At 38.1% G+C, this 19,319-nt stretch overlaps 1 protein-coding gene across 2 annotated transcripts in view; it reads right to left on the bottom strand.

Annotated features, from left to right (window-relative positions):
• AMMECR1 (AMMECR nuclear protein 1) overlaps positions 1–19,319 on the bottom strand; it is a 99,588-nt gene that overhangs the window by 24,339 nt on the left and 55,930 nt on the right. For both annotated transcript variants that reach the window (XM_042029084.1, XM_042029089.1), the window contains exon 3: positions 15,696–15,806. In XM_042029084.1, coding sequence (XP_041885018.1) covers positions 15,696–15,806 — 111 coding nt within the window. The remainder of the gene's footprint in view (positions 1–15,695; positions 15,807–19,319) is intronic.

Here is a 19,319-nt window from a genome sequence, read left to right on the forward strand (position 1 = left end):
TCCTTATTTAATTTTTTATTCTAGCTACATGGTACAGATCCACTCCAGAGCACACACAAAGGACTGACATGGTCTGAGATGCTGCTCAGGAATTCTGTAGTCACTCTGAGTATCTGCTAAGACACAGAGCTAATGCGCACCTGCCCAGGGACAATGGGCTGAAATTCCTGGGAGTTTAACTACTGCTGGTTCTTCAGCTGGGTCTGTCAGCCTTGTGTATGTAGCAGATGAAAACTCAAACTCCTCACTGACTCACTGTTACAAAATTTAAGAAAAGAAAGCTCACAAGCATGAAGCTGTAAAAGCCAACACTCCCATAAATTCCGGGCTTTTTAGCAGAAAGAAACAAAGATGTTTTTTCTACTGCTCTGACAATTACCCAGAGAAATATTCTATCACACTGTACCAAATAAATCTAGTTCATCATTATGCCATGATGATATTACACTGTGTGGACATGACGCCTGAAATGAATTTCTCTTTCTTTCTGCCATAAAGTATCAAGGAAACAACAAAGGTTGCATGAAGAGGTTCTTGAAGTTTAGGAGAAATTTGTGTATGTGCTGTCATAGACTTCAAGTGGAAAAGTATGATCACAGAAGTCACAGCTGCTGCAACCTGTTCCCATTAAAAAATTCAGTTAAAACTAAAAAGACCAACAAAGTAATACTGTAGGTTCCTGATTACATTCATAAGAGTCAAGTTTCTGTGACTTTAACTTCCTTACTGTTTCCTGAAACCAGAAATCTTACACTATACTGCTTCTGTGGCTCTAACGGACTTATCGACCTTTCAAAAGGCCAAATAAGGTAAAGACTCAATTTTTCTCACAGTTTTAGTCCTGCAGAGCATGAGGGTATCATTTTGCATTACTATACAATATACCCTATTACACCAGAAAAAAAAATTAAAATCTTAAACTGTGCTAACTTCAAGATGCAGCAGAGCTTCAGTAACACTTCAGAGGTACACCCTGACACAGGTGTGCTAAATCCAAAATCTTCCCATCACACAGTGCAGTGAGAGAGGGAGGCAGCTTGGAGCACAGCACAGCCCAGAGTGAGCAGTTACTGTGCATTTGCCCAGGGGCAGGCAGAGGGCTGTAACTCCTTGTTTCATCTACCCCATACTGTAGAAGCTGAACCAAGGCAGTTTGGGACATCCACTGCCCCACAGCTGCCTGCACTGGGAACTGCTCAGCATGGACCACAAACAACATCTTCTGACTACAAGGGAACATCAGGTCAGCAGCTGTATACAGGACTTTCTTCATAGGGGGCAGCTTCTTTTCTGCCTTTACCTGTATTGTCCCTCACCTGTCCCTGCATCATACATCCCGTTGGGATAAATGACAGTAGAATTCACAAAGGCGTGACAGTTTATGCCATAAACATTCAGAAAGCTGAAAGGTGTCAATTGCCACAGAAATGGCCTTGTTTTGCTACATAAAAACCAAAGCCACAGCACTTAAAACAATCTCCCAGCATAACACAGTGATTGTCACAGTGACTCCAGACGCTTGTTTAAAAACTGAGCGACAAAACTGACCAGGGTTTGGTGTGTATGTTTTTGTTTGGTGAACATATGATAACAGACTAGTCAGAAAATTCTAATTGAGCTCCAACTGGACTAAATTGTAATGTCACTAAAAGGCTTTCCAGCAGATGGCAAAGTTTAGATATTCAACAAAAATGAACTGCTCAATTACACTTAGAACCACACAGCTTGAGCAACGTTAACCACCCAAATCCCTGGGAACATAAAAAGAAATCCCTAGAATTCTCTACATCTCCAGCATGTCTCTCAATATTGACCTAAGATCATTATTTTACCCCAAAACAGATACTGAAGTCAACACAAAAATCTTTAAGGCCACATAATCACTGAATTCAATTCTCATTTAGGCAATTCACAAGATATTGCTCCCACTCTAAAGCCGCATTCAAGTCATAATTTTATAAAAGAACAAATTAATGAGGTATTTTTAATTTATTATGAACTTTAAAAAGACCTCATCTTAAGAACATACATAAAAATGTTTCTAAATGTCACAGCAATGCAGTTATATGTAAATACAGGAAGGTAATTTAAACATTTACATCTTCAATTTCCTGCAGCTTGCAAAAAGAGGGTCTTTTTTAATTGTGCTGCTGAGATTCTACAACAAAAGAGTACTTCACTTTCTCAACACTTCTTTTGTCACCAGAAACACTATATTTTTATGTAAAAATATGATAGTTGAATTTTTATTGCTCAGTTTCAGTACTGTTTGCCACAAACACTGAAACTGTGTTTTTTTCATCAGGACTTTGAAACCACAGTGATGGACAAATTAAATATGCATGATCAGGTTAAATATAAGGAAAGCAACAGGCATGGTAGATTATGCAGTAAATCAATTAAGAAGGACAAATATCATAGAATCACAGAATAGTTCTGGGTTTGAAGGGACCCTAGAGATCATTTCATTCCCTGCTGTGGGCAGGGACACCTTCCACCAGACCAGGTTGGCTCAATCATATTTGCTTACCTGAGGTATTGCAGAAAATAGTTAACAGAAAAAGATTAAGACAAGAAAACATGCTGGAATATGAAGGTATTAGTAAATATAGTCTGAGAAATGAAAGGTGACAGAATTCAGGCTTGAAATTCTTCAACAAACACATAAACTGAGAGTAACCCAAGGTCCACACTGCCTTACAGTCTAGAATATGACCACTCAAAATACAGAACACAGAATAATATCCTGGCTTGTTTCCCAAGATTTGTGTTTCATCAGTATCTCAACTCAACTTGGATTATGTTTAAACCAACTGGTTTTTACCTAAATGCAATCTCTTACCCATCTTGCGAGTGCATCTGCAAAGAGTTGCAGATCTGACTGTTGTCAGTGTAGAGGATGATGTATGAGCTCACAGCATCTTACTAATTCTCAGTGTTTTTATAAATATAGTAAAAGACAGGCACAAGATGAATCCCTTGTGGCACATCACATGTAACAAGACCTCAGGGAAAGAAAAGGTCCTTCCTTATTTCATGAGAGTTTTGGTTTCTATGCACTTGCTCCCGCTATCATGAAACTATTCTAGAATGCAGCCATCAGAACTGCTGCATCAACAGAATTTAATTCCTATTTAAGGCAACAAAAACGGCTTAACATTTTTTCTGTTCCTTTGGTATGTGTGCACATTTTTATTTCATATATGAATCCCATTAACAGGTCAAGCTATGACATTACTTCTACAAATCCCCAATTAAAAAATAGAGTACGTTTTAGATACATAAACACATTCTATATATCTGGAAGCTTTGCTTCCTGCATTTCCTTCCCTTTATCTTCCACACACAAAGAAGTTGTCTCTAAGCCATCTTCTTATTCTCCTTTTAGCAACTCTGCCACTTCTCTCTCGCTCACGAGAGCGGGTCACGATTCCATCCTTTTATTCCTTCCAGATTCCTGTCACAATTCTGTCTGCCTGGGGTGGCACGCTCTGTGCCACCTGCTACCTACTCAGCTTACAGAAGTGCCTGGATGGGGCATTCGCAACTCACTCTTATCTAAGGTCAAGATGCCCAAGCAACAGAACGTTTGCAAGCTCAGATAAACAGTACATTCAGTTCCAAGTCTGCCAGCTGTCACTCTGTATATGTTTTTCACTCTAAACCAGGTTTTGAGTAGCAAATAAAAACAGCTGGAGTGGAATGAAAAGGAAGTTCTGAAATGAAGAAAAGGCAAAAGGTCCAGGTTAGGCTACATCTGTCTGTGACCTCAAAAAACTGTAACTCAAGTATTCAAGGAATGCATTTGAATCAATAGCATTATATACATTTGAAAAGTCTGCTTATGAATTAAATATTTTAAATCACATCTTCTTAGAGAAACTAAAGGCTAAATTCTTCTGCCTTTGAAGGTAGTAGAGTTTTGCCATTCACTGCAGTAATGTCTAAACGAGGAAAGGACTGTTGTGTCCATGTGTCTATTCAGCTTTTAACTACCATGAACATCTCGCATTGCTACATATGTTTAACTGAGGGAATTGTACCAAGAGCAACTGAATCCCAACTACTCAATGTTAAATGAGGATACAGTGTGGAGACATAAAAAATCGTTTAGTCATAATCATACCATTAGAGATACAATTCAACACATCTATCTAAAGTGGTTAATATTTAAATGGAAATAGATGTCATCACCTTTCTAAAAAGCAACTCACGAAATGTTTCACCTCCTGAATGTCAGGAATGCTTTAGTCAAACACAGTCTTGTGAAATCATATGTAACAGCTCTTGGAAATTTACATTTTTGGGGGAAAAAGAAAAGATCATGCATTGTAGACTTCCACAAACCTGAAAAGGGTTTTCTGAGCAACAAACCAGAAAGTCACCCTTTTAGTAATTGGAAAAGCCAAGTACACAAAGAGGGGTGGCTCTGGCAAACGAGGCTGCACACGGTGCAGAGACCTCCACAGACAAAGCACAGCTGCTGCTCTTTGCAATGAGGGATTAGCAGTCTAGGTCAAAGGAAAAAAGCTTCTCTGTAGCTAAGTGAGCAAACTGCAGAATGCATCCTCAGCACAGATGAGAAAGGGCCAGCTAACCAGCTTGCAAATTGTGCAGAAGCTTCTGGGAACAGAAACAAAATCAGCGTCAATTTCTTGACAGAGCATGTAAAATATTTCTGGTGAAAAGCAGTGATGCCCTGCTGTAGAACTGAGGTTTCAATGACCTCTCAATTACTTTAAAATTACATTTCTCCTTTCCCTTGTGTTCACTTATATAACAAGCACTTTTTCTTAATGGGAAAACGAACACATTACTTGTGGGGCTTTAACAACAGCATCTGGAAGTAACTGGCCCAGAGATAGCAGCTCTTTTAACTCTAATTCCCTAACAACCGAAGCTGTTAAATGCATACATATATGCACACAGAACTTTTTTCTTACATACAGACATTTTAATCTCAACTTTTGTACAATTGAGTCATATTATATTTTGGCTTTACATTGACACTTCAGTTAAATGGGATATAAGCCAATATTAGAAGAAAATAATTGCTAACCTTTTATTACATACTAAATTTAGTTTTATTCTGCATCATTCACTTTAGCATCACTAAATAAAAGAAATGAAGAGTTTCCTGAAGTAAGAAACACTGTTTTAATGTATCAGTGTGAATGTATTTCTAACCTGGCTTTTATTTATCAATAAAGCACTGAAAAAGTTATTCACAATGAGGCTGTTATCTAAAGCAGCAAATTATTGCACATTACCAGAACCTTGACACCTATTTCAGTTTGTGGTATTATAGAAGTCATCAAAATTATTTGAACTAGAAGTACCAGAAAGTTGTACTGGTCAAAAAAACCCAGGAGCTTTTCTTCTTTTCCCCTGTCAAATCAAAACCAAGGGAATTTTAATGAACTGGAAAATGCAATAGAAAAAAAAAGTCACCTTTCCTTGCTGGTAAAGAGTTTGCAATACCTGATTTCATATATAAATTTACACAACTGTTAGTAATTGCCATTATCACAAAGGGCCCTTTCAAAGTGGCAACTTCTGACAGATGGGAAGTTCCCAGGAGCTGTGCCCAGGCTCAGCAGAGCACTTCTTAACATCTGCACCAGTTCCCCAAGTTCTTGTGGGAGTTATTTATATACTGTACTTCTCCAACCTGAGAGACTGCTTGCGTGACAACTGACCCTTTAATGCAAGTAATCTGCACTAAGAAATAAAGATTATACCATTGCACTGGAACAGCAAACCTAAATTTAAGTATGTGAGCTGACACTTTGTAGCCTACGTATTATATTTAAGACACAGGCACATGTCACCATTCCCCCACAGAGAATATCCTTGCTTGAAGAACTGAGTGTTAGCAGTCCTACGGAAATTTGTACTGATGGCCAAAAAAAGCTTTTCTCCACCATGGTCAAAAGCTATTCTCTACATGTAAATTACAACTATATTAAGAAAAGTTTTAATGAAAAATTTTGAAAATTCACATAAAAGTAGGAATCTTTGAGATTAGAAATATTTTTGGTTCTACAACAAATATTTCTAAGTAATGGTTTATTTACATACTTTTGTAGCAGTAGATGCTTTGTGAACTGCATCAATACACAGTTATTTACAGAGCTAAAAAAAATAATCTAAGTACATTCAGTTTATTTCTAAAATAAAGCCTATCAAAAATATACACTTGTTTATAGAGTGTATATAGCACTCCATACATTTTCCTAAGGAGTACAGTTGAAAATGGCAGAATCTGGAAAGTGCATCTGCAAGTCAAAGGAAAGAGACAAACCTGGAGTGCTTCTTTCCCTAATATTATATTTTTAAATGAATGTTAGAAAAGAAAAACCTGGTTATTTTCAGGTAAAGTATATATCTTCCCGTAAAACGCAGCAGATGAACTGGAGTAAAACTCCAGTTATCTGGCAATGATGAAGTTCAAGACAGTCCTTCAAGACTTTCCTGTGTGTTTTTTCTCCCTCCCCACTCTGAGGTCACTTGCTCACAAATACACATGATATGAGTTGAAACAGTGCAGAGTGATTGGGCCTTTAAGACTTTAGGACTACCTCAGAAGTGGTGCTTAACTTTAGAGGTCTTCAGACATTCTTCAGCATTTTATATGGCCGCCTGTGTTCCAGCAGTGGATAGGCTATTTCTTCTTCTTCCAAGAGTTTTTATACCATCTTAACTGCACAGCTCTCGTAAAGGACATAACTTCTCTCTTCCTAGTGTCAACAGGAACAAATTTTAGAAACAGGTATCTGTCAGTACTATTTAAAAATACCAGAAAACTCTGCCACAGTTTACAAGAGCATTTTAACTCATTACTCTGATCTATGGAAAATGGTAAAAAACAATTTCAAAAGCTTCAACACCTTTGTGTTAAAGTGAACAGGGATAACAAGGGCTTTTGGAGCCCAGTTCCCCACACCCAGTTTCTGCTATTTCTTCTTTATAGTCTTAAAAGGAAGCATCAGAAAACACCTAAATGGAGGAGGTGCTGACAGACTGAAAACTTTAATTAAGACTCCTTTCCCACAGTGCCTCCCACGCAAAGCTGCAGAGTTTAAAGATTTTAACAGCTTATAAGCATGAGACAATTCTTTTTCCTGTGACCTTGCCTAATCTCTGCTAACTGGTATTAAAACATCAGATTTCAGTAAAAATCCTTGAGCCAAAGTATACTTCTACTAGGCAAGGTATCTAATATCCCACAGCTGCACCTCAGTTCCCAGTCGTACTTACGATGTCTCATATTTAGCACGTATAAGCACTGGTCAGTCTGTGCAGTGGGATGTTTTACTGCCCTCACAAGAAAGTTGTGGAAAACATCCCTTACTCTATATTAAAAATGAACACCTACTGCTAAGCTGAGAACTGCCAGAGAAAAAAACTCACCCAGAAGCAGGTAACTTCTATGCCAACTTTTTCCATTCTGTCCTGTTTCCAAGTGGACAAATCCTTTCTTTACAACGGAAGTGCTCTGAGACACACTTCACCTACACCTCTGCCTGCTGTGAGCACAGTCCTGTCTTGTGTTCTGTAGCACTGGCCCATAACTCAGCACATCTTCGTAACACTTCAGAAATCAGTATGTCACCAAGAGTCTCAAAAGAAAGCAAATACCATTATAATAATGTTTTGGTGATGTTCCCCTTAAGACTATTACACAAGAAGATTAAAAAGTTGAGTAAAACCCATGGAAGTACCAAGTATCTGTACTAGTAAAGGAAAAGCACGTTACGGCAATATAGAGCTTTGCTAGGAAAGCCAGGGTGGCCAATTCCTCTGCCTCCACCCTCCCTTCCAAACACTTCTATCAAGTAATATTCAAAGACAAATAAAAATCTGAGTTAGAACCAAACTAGTGTTTCAACTCAACTAGAACTCTGTCTTTGAACTTACAGGGTGTGTATCATTTTGTTCACATAATAGGAGACTGTGTGGGAAGAACATGAAATGCAAGAACATCATGGGAAGGACTAGAGTCACAAATGACATGGCTCCTCCCTGAAACCCATCTGGAAAGTCTGAGTAACTGCTGGGTATCACCATTTAGTCACATTCAATCAAATATCAGCAACATCTGATTTATTCCAAATAGCACAAGTTACATCAACTAACGAAAATTATCTTGCTTGAGCATGTCTTTTTCTAAGCACATATTTTATAAGAAGTACATTTTTGAAATTCCCAATTTTTAATGCATTTTTTAAAATAAGATGAAGAAATAAGTATTTCAAATCTGGCCAGTTTCTTTAGCTATACCAAATTCTACTGCTGAGACATTAAACTTAAGACAGTCTCAGTAAAACCCCCACTAAACTTCATGGAACCACTTTATACAGATACAGCAATTTGGCAATAATTTTTAATAATAAAATTTATTTTTCCTTGATTTTCAGGTACCTTTCATGAACAGTCAACTCACAGAGTAAGTTTACTCTACAAAACACAGCAAGGCATTCTCCTGTGCCAAAGCATTCATATTCTATAATTCAGTTTTCCCAGCAAAATAGTAAAATGGTAATCAATATTTCATAACCCTGGATCTATTGAAAAAGCTTTGGGAGAGCATCATTATGCTCTCCTCCTTTCATAAAGATAATAATCTAAGGACTGTCCTTCCATTTGTGGCGTTTTCCTTTGCTTTCTTTAAAGAAGTGTTGCTAAGGAAACAAGACTCTCATCTACCATTAGGTCCAAGGGTCTAGCAAGGTTTTTCTCAGAAATAACAGACCAACAATTACAAAACCGGTATTTTTTTTGTTTTGTTTTGTTTGTTTTTAAATAAAGAAAAAAATTAAGGCAGAATTATTACATTCCCAACACACACAATATGCAAAAACATATATTCCCTAGGGTATGCTCCTCTCTTCTAAACAGTATTTTCCTTTCATAACAAAATAAGGAGAAGCATTTAACCAATCATTAAAGCAAAAATTTGGGGTTTTTTTTCACTTAAAGAGCCAGTATGGTATTTAGCTTTGCCCTTTGAGAAAAAGCAGCAGACAGTTTTGTTAAACAAGAGTTCCCTGAAATAATGACCTGGCACTGTGCGCACAAAATCATTACAGACCTATTTACTGAACTGACTCACACAGAGTAACTAAGCCTGGCTCAATAAATTCAAATTTATATACTTCATTTAGACTTTCTGGTATTGTGGGTTTCCACCACAAACCATTTTACTAATAAACATATATTCCACCAGAAGAGATCTTAGGATTTACCCAAAATAAAGTGCTTGTTATCTGTACAGTCAGTGTCTACAAGCAGAGTCAAAGCAATTAGCTTTTATTGGCTTAGATAAAATTTAAAATATGAACAGCTCCAAGTCTTAGTAAAGTCTCATCTATATACAGATGATGTGGCAGGCAAAGCCATGAGCCAGTAAAAAATGTCTACATGTTAAAATAATTTTGCCTCAGTTTCAGTAGAAGTAATCAGTAAATACTTAAAGATCACAGTGCTAATACCTTAATTTTGTATTTTAATAGAAGCATTTTTGAAAACAAAAAGGGGTTCTAAGATACAGTATTATTAATACCTCTGGAGGTCAACACCATCATAAATATATACATATCTATATACATCTTCTAATTTGTAAAGTGAAGTTGAACGCTGAACTGCCTTAATATACTTCAGCCCAGTTCTGACTCAGAACACATATGTGCTGTATATTATATGCCATATATGACTATATATGTGTATATCATAATACATGTGTTCAGTACCTATGTATTTCCAAATATCTTTCAAACACAGCTTTGGCTCAGACACCTCTTTCTTTTGCTAAGGAGTTTTAGTGATATGAAACTGCTAGAAAATGATGAAAATAAACCCCTCTCTCTGCTGCTGCCTGGCAGGCGAGCAGGACCTGCCTTATACTGGGCACTGGGTGATGCCCACGTCATGGCAACCAATCCACGGGGGCCCAAGTTAGCAGAACAGCAGCCCTGAAACTTCTTCAGCATCCTTGAACTCTCCTTAGGCCAGGGAGCTCCCACCCTGGAAGGAAAAGTACCCAGTACACCCTCTTAAGTGTCAGTTTGGCACTCCACATCCTACCTCCCCAGGAATGTAGGATGCTCTGAAATCACTCCTACAGAACCTTGTAACTCAGTGAGGGAAAATGATGGTGTAACACAGTTGTTTACTCTGGAGATGTTTAGCCTGGAGAAGAAGAGGCTCAGGGGAGACCCTTCTGTGCTCTACCTGCAAGGAGGCTGTAAGCCAGGTGTGGTCAGCCTCTTCTCCCAAACAGCAAGCCATAGGACAAGAGAAAACGGCCTCAAATTGTACCGGGGGCTATTTGGAAATATTTCTTCACCAAAAGTGTTGTCAAGCATTGAAACAGGCTGCCCAGGCAAGTGGTGAAGTCCCCAGCCCTAGAGGGATTTAGAAGCCATGTAGATGTGGCACTTGGAGACAGGGTTGAGTGGTAGGCTTGGCGGTGCTGAGTTAATGGTTGGACTTGATGACCTTAAAGGTCTTTTTTGATGTAAACAATTCTATGATTCAATATGAAAGATGAGTATCTGAGAAGTCCCAGCTGCCTGCAGTTTTACTGGTTCAACAAGCTTTGACAGCATGTGGGGCATCTTTATTCTTAAAACTTAGTGGATTTAAAAAATTTTACCTTGCATGAGTGCAATTTGCTGTTAAGTGGAGATAGGAGTTACACATTCCAGAGGGTTATTACCACTGGCTTCCCACATGCTCTGTGGTACACAGCTGTTGCCTGTCCACTCAACTGGACACAGAACCATGTTACCACCTATGGCCCTAAGCACCTCTTCTCACTTGGAGATCTGTGCCCTCTACCTCAATAAGGCAACCCTGAGAACTAGGAGACAACCTGAAGAACTCAGAGGTGACCAGCAGACACCCACTTTTCACAGACACGTACAAATGGAAAGGAAGCTTCCTGACATTAAAAACAGTATTAAACACAGAAGAACAGCATAACCCTGGTGAGTTCAGGCTGTCACGAACCTACACTGCTCTCTGTGGAATTTAATTTTGAGCGTGATAACGTAAGCTTCCTCTCACAATTAATTATCAGGTGTTTTTCCACTGGTCGCCACCAGACAGTGCATTAGTAGAATTTAAAAAAACTGACTTTCAGCAGTGGTCTACTATAAATCAAAGCCAAAAGTAAGACAGCCTGCAAAGTATTATCAGTGAGCAACACAGAAACAACAATATGCTCTGAAATATTACATGAAATATTATTTGCACAAATTAATTCAACCTATGGCTTCTGTCAATAGTGAAGGTCACAAAAACAGTCAAAAACATGTAATTCCCCCAGCTCTGCAGTTCAAAAAATTGCAGTCAGATAGATGAGCATGCTTTGCCCTGGATCAATGGTAATGGCTATCTACACCCATAGCAACACTGCCTGGTGAAAAAGGTTTTGGGAAGTTAGCACTGACCTGTGGGACTGATTACAGGGTTAGAGTAGTAAACTCAACTGAACATATAAAGAAAGTTGTCCTGTCTGCACAAATACTTGTCACTAGTCTTTAGCAAATAAGGCCAGCATCAATCTTAATGTGATCAGTCATCAAATATTTTTAAATTTTACCCCTTAAATTAGCTTGCCATACTGCCGTCTTACAGTTGTATGGTAAACTTTGGAACAGGAGGAAAGAGTTAGTGTTTTTCACAGAGAGAGCAGGCAATATTGCAGCAACAAGGACTAAGACTCTTGAAATTGCTGATGAAGACAGAGCAGTACTTGATGCCAGCAGTAGCGAAATCCTCATATGGAACGTACACCCAAATTCAGTTATGAGAAAGTTGGGGTTTAGGTTTCATTTCCTTCCATCCTGTGCTTCTCATACCAAGCTTCTCTTTGTTTCCTTTTCTTGATCAACCACATCTAGGCTGAGTGTCTGACAGGAGTCCTATTTCCCTCAGGTGGAGTGGTAAGTAGAACACACAACAAAAAGACTGATCACATCATATAGTCAGTAGAGTAGCCTATGCTAGTTAAAGGAAGGTGGGTTACATATTATTTTAAAATTTAAACCCAGTTTTCAGCCATTAGGTTAATATACTTAAGCCTTGGAGTCCTCCAATTTTTCTTCACTACTTTCTTCTGCGACAGCAGACTCTGCCATGTAACATCTCTCTTTACCTGCCTGTTCTCTATCACCCTCCCCAGACGCATATTCTAGCCTTGATGGGCTAAACCAACACAGAGTTAAAAATTTATGCACCTACACTTTTACATAGGTATAAAATATTACTTCAAATTCTATGAAACAGGTTAACAAACAAAACTAAAATATCAAATGAAACCATTTTTTTCAGTATCTCAAGTGTACGAAAGCAGGAGTTCAAAACTTCAGTGCCAAAACCTAAGTCTTACTGCTGTACAGAATACATGAAAAAGTAATTTATCAACCTGTTATGAAATTCTGTGGTAACCTGCTTCCAAGTTCAGAGCATTTTCTTGAAGGAGCTGTAAAACATAAGGTGTTTTTCATAATCTGGATTGGTTTATTTTTATGGATTCAGGTGGGATATACAATTAACACATTCAGTCTAAAGAACTATTGTGCCCATGGTAAAATTTCTTCATTCTAAAATGCAATATTCAACACTGTAGAACATTTGGACATGGTTTACCTCCTAATAAAATGAAATAGAAATCACCAAGTCTGAATCTCTCTCTTCATAAAGTTCAGCAGAAGATTTTAATAATACACATTCTTTCCCCTGTGTTTCACTGATATAACTGCAGAGAAAAGTGAATTTAACATGTAGATTTTTATTAGGAGTGCAGTAATAGCTTTTTAAACTATGGGTATTCTCATCCCTCCTCACAACTTAGGCAGATGCATCCAATTAATGATGAATCATTCCACACAAATTTCCTGTTTAGAACATCCTGGCAATATCAGCATGACAACCTACAGAGCTCAAAATGGTCACAGATCACCACCATTTTGTTTACAAACCTGGAAGCGTAGGGTGGGAGTGTCCCAAGAAACAAACTGTTCACTCCAGATTCCCAGATGAACTATCATTATGGTACTTCAAAGGAACTACACGACTGTATGAGGATAGAGAGGTGTATGCTACACATTGGATACAATATACAGCTAGAGAGCACCACTAGAAATGAAGAAATTTATTGTGATTCTAAAGACTAGTCAGCATATTTGCAATAAAATTATGTGTGAAGGGAACTGTGGATATTTTGATTGCTGAGCACCAGGGCATTTAAAAACAGCTGTTCTTTTTGTACCATTTTACTGACTGAAAGCTGGGCCACAATTCCACAGAAGGTGGAAAGAAAACCTTTCCAGAAGGTGCCAAAAAGGATAAGAATGAACTAGACAAACAACCTGGTTCAGTTTATCCATGTTGTATCTTCAAAATAACTGAAGAAAAGTGCCTCCCAGTGTCAAAGGAAAATAAAATCAGCAGAATATCTGACTGTATCCTCAACTGAAAGTTTTGCTCAAGTTCCACTTTCGGCAGTAGAGCCTATTCTCATTCTGCCTACTTTGTTGATAAATTTCTGCTTTCCCTGAAGAAGTTTTTCCCTTTCAGGAATTGTCACATCTTCTGCAGAAGCCTATTGCCCACACAGTGCTGAAGCAAGCTATAATGCCCCAGTTTCTGATCCCTCCTAGGGAGGCCTCTTGAGCTCCAAGCTCGCAAAGCCCATGGACATTTCAAAGGTGCTCCTTCTGTTCCTCAAATGCTCTCCTCTGGAAGGCCCATAGTTGAAAAGACTGACCCCAAGAAGGAAACTGATCACTGGTAACCCTCTTTTTCATTTTTTATATAATGACTGATAGAAGGGAACACCTTTTTTGTGCTTTCTGATATGAACTTTACATTTGAGCGGTCATATTTGAAGTTTGGTTGTTATTTAAAAAAAAGACCAAAAACCAACCTGGAAACATTTTAGGTACCAAAAACAAAAAAAAGATTTACTATAAAAGGTAACAAAATCCAATATGCCACTAAATACTATAGTTTATTTTAAAACAACTTATGTGCTTTTGAAGATTCTTTTAAAAAATAGGTTGGTATATAGTTTCATTTTTCTCATCTTGAAAATTACTGAACCATCTATCCTCTGAATAGCCTAGTATAAACTTCCACAGCATGTGGCCATCCTGTAAATACTGCACTGAAATTATTTCCGTTCCCTTTAATTTTCATCACTTTTCATGTATTTTGACTTCAGCTTTCAGAGTCAGAATGCAGTGACAGGAATCTTATAACCAGTTTTAAAGGTTAAGAGGACAGCCCTGTCTAACTTGTGAGAATGGAAAAATCTACAAGGAACAAAAATTATTTTCTTGAGCTATCACCTTATTCCTAGCCTTAGGGGGAAATTTTCTGTACAAGCTCACTGTTCTTAATCAGGCACTGTAAAGCATACACCTAAATGAAACACTCCCCAGTGCAGGGGGCAAGTCATTTTCCATTCAGTCTGGCTCACTAATGGTTAAGATTTTAAGCCTTTTAACCCTCAACAAAGAAATTGTTTTGAATTTTATTAAAAGCTTCTTCTCATCGACCATTTTGAATGCTGAGGTTTTAAAGGACACAAGCAGAAACATTCCAGAGTGCATAATAAATAAACTGAACACAATAATGGTAACTAGGTCTTTCAGAAGTCTGTAAGGACTCCAGGAGATAGGCAGCTGATCTTCTTCAAACTGAGCAGAGAAGCATGAAATGAACTTCAGGTTGCAACTAACTAGGGAGACAGGTAAGAAAGAACATGTCTCATTCTAATATTACTTAATGCCATGATGGACAAGGCATTTTAACAGCAAAGAGGAAGATCCTGTAATGGACAAAAGCCTCAAATCTAAAGTGATCTGGAAGCACTAATTATTTTAAGTGATGACAATTTTAGAGGTCTACACATGCCAGAATGCAGCTTCTATTTTAAAGCACAATAAAGTCTATTGTAACTGAGAGGAACAAAATTCCATTGATTCTTTAGAGAATAAACTTAAGAAAACTCTTAGAAAAGTAGAAAGCTTGCTACTAGCTCTAGTGATAAACTTATTAGTTTTCACTCTATGCAAAGGAAATGGAACAATATTAAGGTGAATGAATTTAGGTGTAGATCAAAACATGAAGGATTATGCTGCCAGGGAGTGAAGGATTATCATCACTTACCTCCCTCATCCAGAAGCTTCCCACTCAGGGGCTGGGATGTATCTGAAGAGTAACATGTAATGGAAATTTGTAGCATTAAATTAACTGCAGCTGATTGGAAGCACCTGATGGAGAAGAGGTGAGAATACCTGCTGTTTTAGAAGCGTGAATAGGATCATCCCCAAATCTGATTTTCTGGTCTTCTGCCCTGACATTAACTACTAAGGTTAAAATTTGTCTGAACACTGGAAAAATACTGTAATAATCAGTTACAATAAGCTACTGGAGAGTAGTTTCCAGACCAATAAAAAGAGAATAGGCTCAACTTATGGTTTTTAACTGAAAACATGGCCTCGTGACACCAGTAAGTCAAATATCCAGGCAATACACTTAGCATCAAAAGGAGACACAGGTTTTCACTGACCCATACAGTGACACAGCCAAAAAACCCAAAACAAACCAAAGCACACCTATCATCTCCTCAACGGACTACTTAAATATGTGAGTCAAGGCTACAGAAAACAAATTCTTACCTAGTAAGTGTGTACTCCCTGAGTCCTGAATGCAGGTTCATGGCGGAAAAAGTACCTATGCATCCACGCAATCGTTTATCTCGACCGATCTTCCACGTTACAAACAGTGGGCTGTGTTAGGGAGGAAAAGAGAGACATGATCACAGGAGCAATTTTGACAGTGTGAAATCTCAGTAACAGTGCCCTTCCATTTCAGGCAACAGGGAGCCAAATCTCTAAAATAACTGTATCTGAACAGGCCAAAGCAGTTAGAAATGTCCTTCGCAATTCTTTTGACTGTTCTAGAAACATTGTTCATTTGATATAATAGAAAATAAAATTACTGGAATAGTTTAGGGGCAGAATGAAACTGCTTGGTAACAGATCCGATATGCTCAGTGTACCTTACTGTTAACCCATTAACCTTCTTCTGTGAATGGGAAAAACTTTACCTTAGAGATCTGTACATAAGGAACCCTTTCTGGAAGGCAAAAATACCTGTCACACCAGCCATCCCTCCTTCTGAACATGAATATTTTGGTCCTTAACACTGCTGGCCAGAAACAGGAATCCATGGAAGACAACAAAATTTAGGAATGCTCTCTAAACTTAAAGAACTACCAGAGGAAAGGATATTTTCTCCATGAAGTTAGCATTTAAAAATATCAAAAGCAACCAGAAGTGGAGCAAAATCTCTAATATGATCACATGAGCATGACAGTTACAAAGAAATACTAATAACCAAACAATCCATACACTAAATTAAAAAGAAAGAGGCAAACCATACATCTCTTGGGGACCAAACCTTTCCTTGCAGTTCTAGAGCATTGCATCAATCAATACACGAGCAACAGAAAACCACACTAAATTGAATTTCTCAAGGGAGTGCATGTAGCTCCTGGATACCAACCCTAACAAAGATTTCTAATACTGAGATGAACAGGGATGGTTTGAGAAGAAAAGCATGTAAAATCTACTCTTTTTCTAGAAAGGTGATGAACCAAAGTGTATTACATAGAGAAGAGTGCATTTAATTACACAAGCAGATCAGTCATTGCACAGCTGCACAGTGTAACAGAGATGGGTTTAACTGTACAGGGGTACATACATAGGAATGGGTGCAGTTTGGGACTCTCAAGGAACAGCCCATATTCCTTTTCTCCTTCCACACCATTAGTTTTGCCTGGTGTGGCACAAGATACTCGTCCTGTGATAGCAGTGAAGGATATGCCTCAGTCTGCAGCACTAACACAGCAGCATTCAGTCCTCTCCTAACTTGCTAAAACCTGTTATCACCTGCTGGTACAGCCACTTCCTCCTTACTTGATTGATCGGGACAAGTTCCCTTCTTTCAATGATGATGAATAAAAGAGGAAGCTGAAGTCATAGTTTTCTTTTGAATTTCCTTTTCTTTTTTACTGCCACCCCCTCTCCCCTTTTCAAAGTTGTTTAATAAATACTGAAAAGCATAAAGCCAGAAGGGCCCATTACCAAACACTTAAAACATGGGCTATTGCACTATTTTCCATTCAGATCAACAAGAGGCATTTTACTACATTTGCAAGAAAGGTATCCCAGTCATCCTTAATGGTACCAACAAAACTATTAGATCACAATGGCTGAAACCACTCTCTCCCCTTAAACAGAAATAAGCATGAGTAAGACTTAAAATGGACTTTAGCACTATTCTCTTGACCTTGGATTCTCTTGGATTATGAGATTTATTACCTGTAATACACTTAGGTGAGGGCCGTAATTCAGGGAAACATATACACATTTACGTTCCTGTCAAAACTGAATTCCTTCTAAAATGCATCATTACTGCTACTTTAAAAGGACAAGAGAAGACCAGAGAACTTCACTGAATGTCAAATAGTACTGAAACATTTGCATACAGTTTGAAGGTCCTTATCAATGAGTACCAAGAGAAAATGTCAAAGTTATATACATATATTTTTGTGCTAGTGGTAAGTAGGAGTATAAACATACTGTTCACACTGAGTTCAGTAAATGAACCACCACTGGTAGACATTATTACCATACAACACAAAGTCTGACTAAAGATGTTTTTCCAACCTTTCAACTTCTGTATTTCTCCCCAGGTGCCACTAAAGGTATGAGGATGTCTACACAGGAAATCTAAGCCTACTGAACAGAATTATTCAATTTCCATCACAGGTGTCTTCAAAGCGTAATATGGACCACAGGTTCAGAACAGTCAGTGACCCAAGAGGATTCTAACTCTTAAGATTCAAGAAATATGGCTGAAAGAGACCTTCAGGGCTCCTGCAATTATAAGGAATAATTATATAATTCTGTTCATAAATGATCCACATTCTACTGTTAGAAATAGAAATAAAGGAGACAAAAACCCCCAAAATGAAAAATTTGAAGGTTGCCTCAAAACCCTGCTGAAGTTCAGAACATCTGGAAACACTGTGATTTCCTGCCAAAATGTTTTCCCAGCCAGCTTGCACCTAGCTATTCTTGTGCCAGCATTGTCCTTTAGTTTAAATAGTTCTTTCCTTTCCTGGTTATTATTCCCCCAAGTATTTATAGAAATAACTCTCATGCCTCTCCAGACTTCACTTTGCTGAGTTGAGTGGGTTATGCTCATTCAGTTTCCTCTCAAAGGGGACCTTTCAATTCTGACCATCACATCTCTTCTCTACACTTTTTTCCAGTTTAAATTTGCCTTCTTGAACATCCATGTTTGGAACCGCAGACAGAATTACAGAGGAGGGTCTTGCACCTGAATTGATGCTTCCATCTCTGAACTAGCTGCTCAACACTGACTGCTACATTTTAGCACTAACTCTTACAGCCCAATATGAAGTCCAAGTCTTCAGAAAGCATTTCTACTCTTACACTAAACAAAGACCACAGCAAACATGCTCATAGAAGCTAGACAAGCTATGGAGAGAAAAGAATATTTTTCTTACTAGGGATGTTATTTTGCTTTTTATTGGCATCCTTGTTTTCAGATGCCAGCCTATGTTCCTCAAGCCTGCAATTATTTTCTTGTGTTTTAAAGCCAATAACCCACAAATAGACTTGCTATCTGATATAACTGCAAATCTAAAGTACCAACTCCACAGATATTGATGTCAAAAGCAGCTAAGTAAATTGGTTCATTTTCAACTTGAAAAAAACCCAGCTTTTTCATCTGTTACCTGTTTTTCTTAAAATAAAAACAAGGGGTTTTTTGAGCAACACATTGTTAGACCTAAAAGTCTTCAGTAAAAACCAGGAAAGATGGCAGATGCTTGGAGTCGTTGTTATCCAATGATGTACAGCAAGGATATGCATGGCATACTGGAGATCGGTCTTCTTTCTGCCTAAGGAAGTTTGAAGCCACATATCCCACAAGAACCAAAGAGTATGCTGGGTGGAGTGCTCTCACCTTTTTGTCTGGTTCCCTCTTGATGCAGTCAGAAAGCTGCAGATGTGATTGTTGTTTGTTAGTTTTAAAAAAAACATTCACAAAACCAGACACTGCACTTCCCTGGGAGGTGCTCTAATAATCAGCTTCAAGCAGTTCTCTTACTCAGTTTAGGATGAAGCATAAAAGCAGAACAGCTCCAAGCTCGTGAGTGAGCTGGCTTGAACCAACAGACTCGGAAACTTATTTGTTCAGCTTCTCTT

The sequence above is a fragment of the Corvus kubaryi genome, unplaced genomic scaffold, assembly GCF_017639235.1.
Source record: "Corvus kubaryi isolate FWS band 111438036 unplaced genomic scaffold, C.kubaryi_AGA036_p1.0 130, whole genome shotgun sequence".
NCBI lineage: Eukaryota > Metazoa > Chordata > Aves > Passeriformes > Corvidae > Corvus > Corvus kubaryi.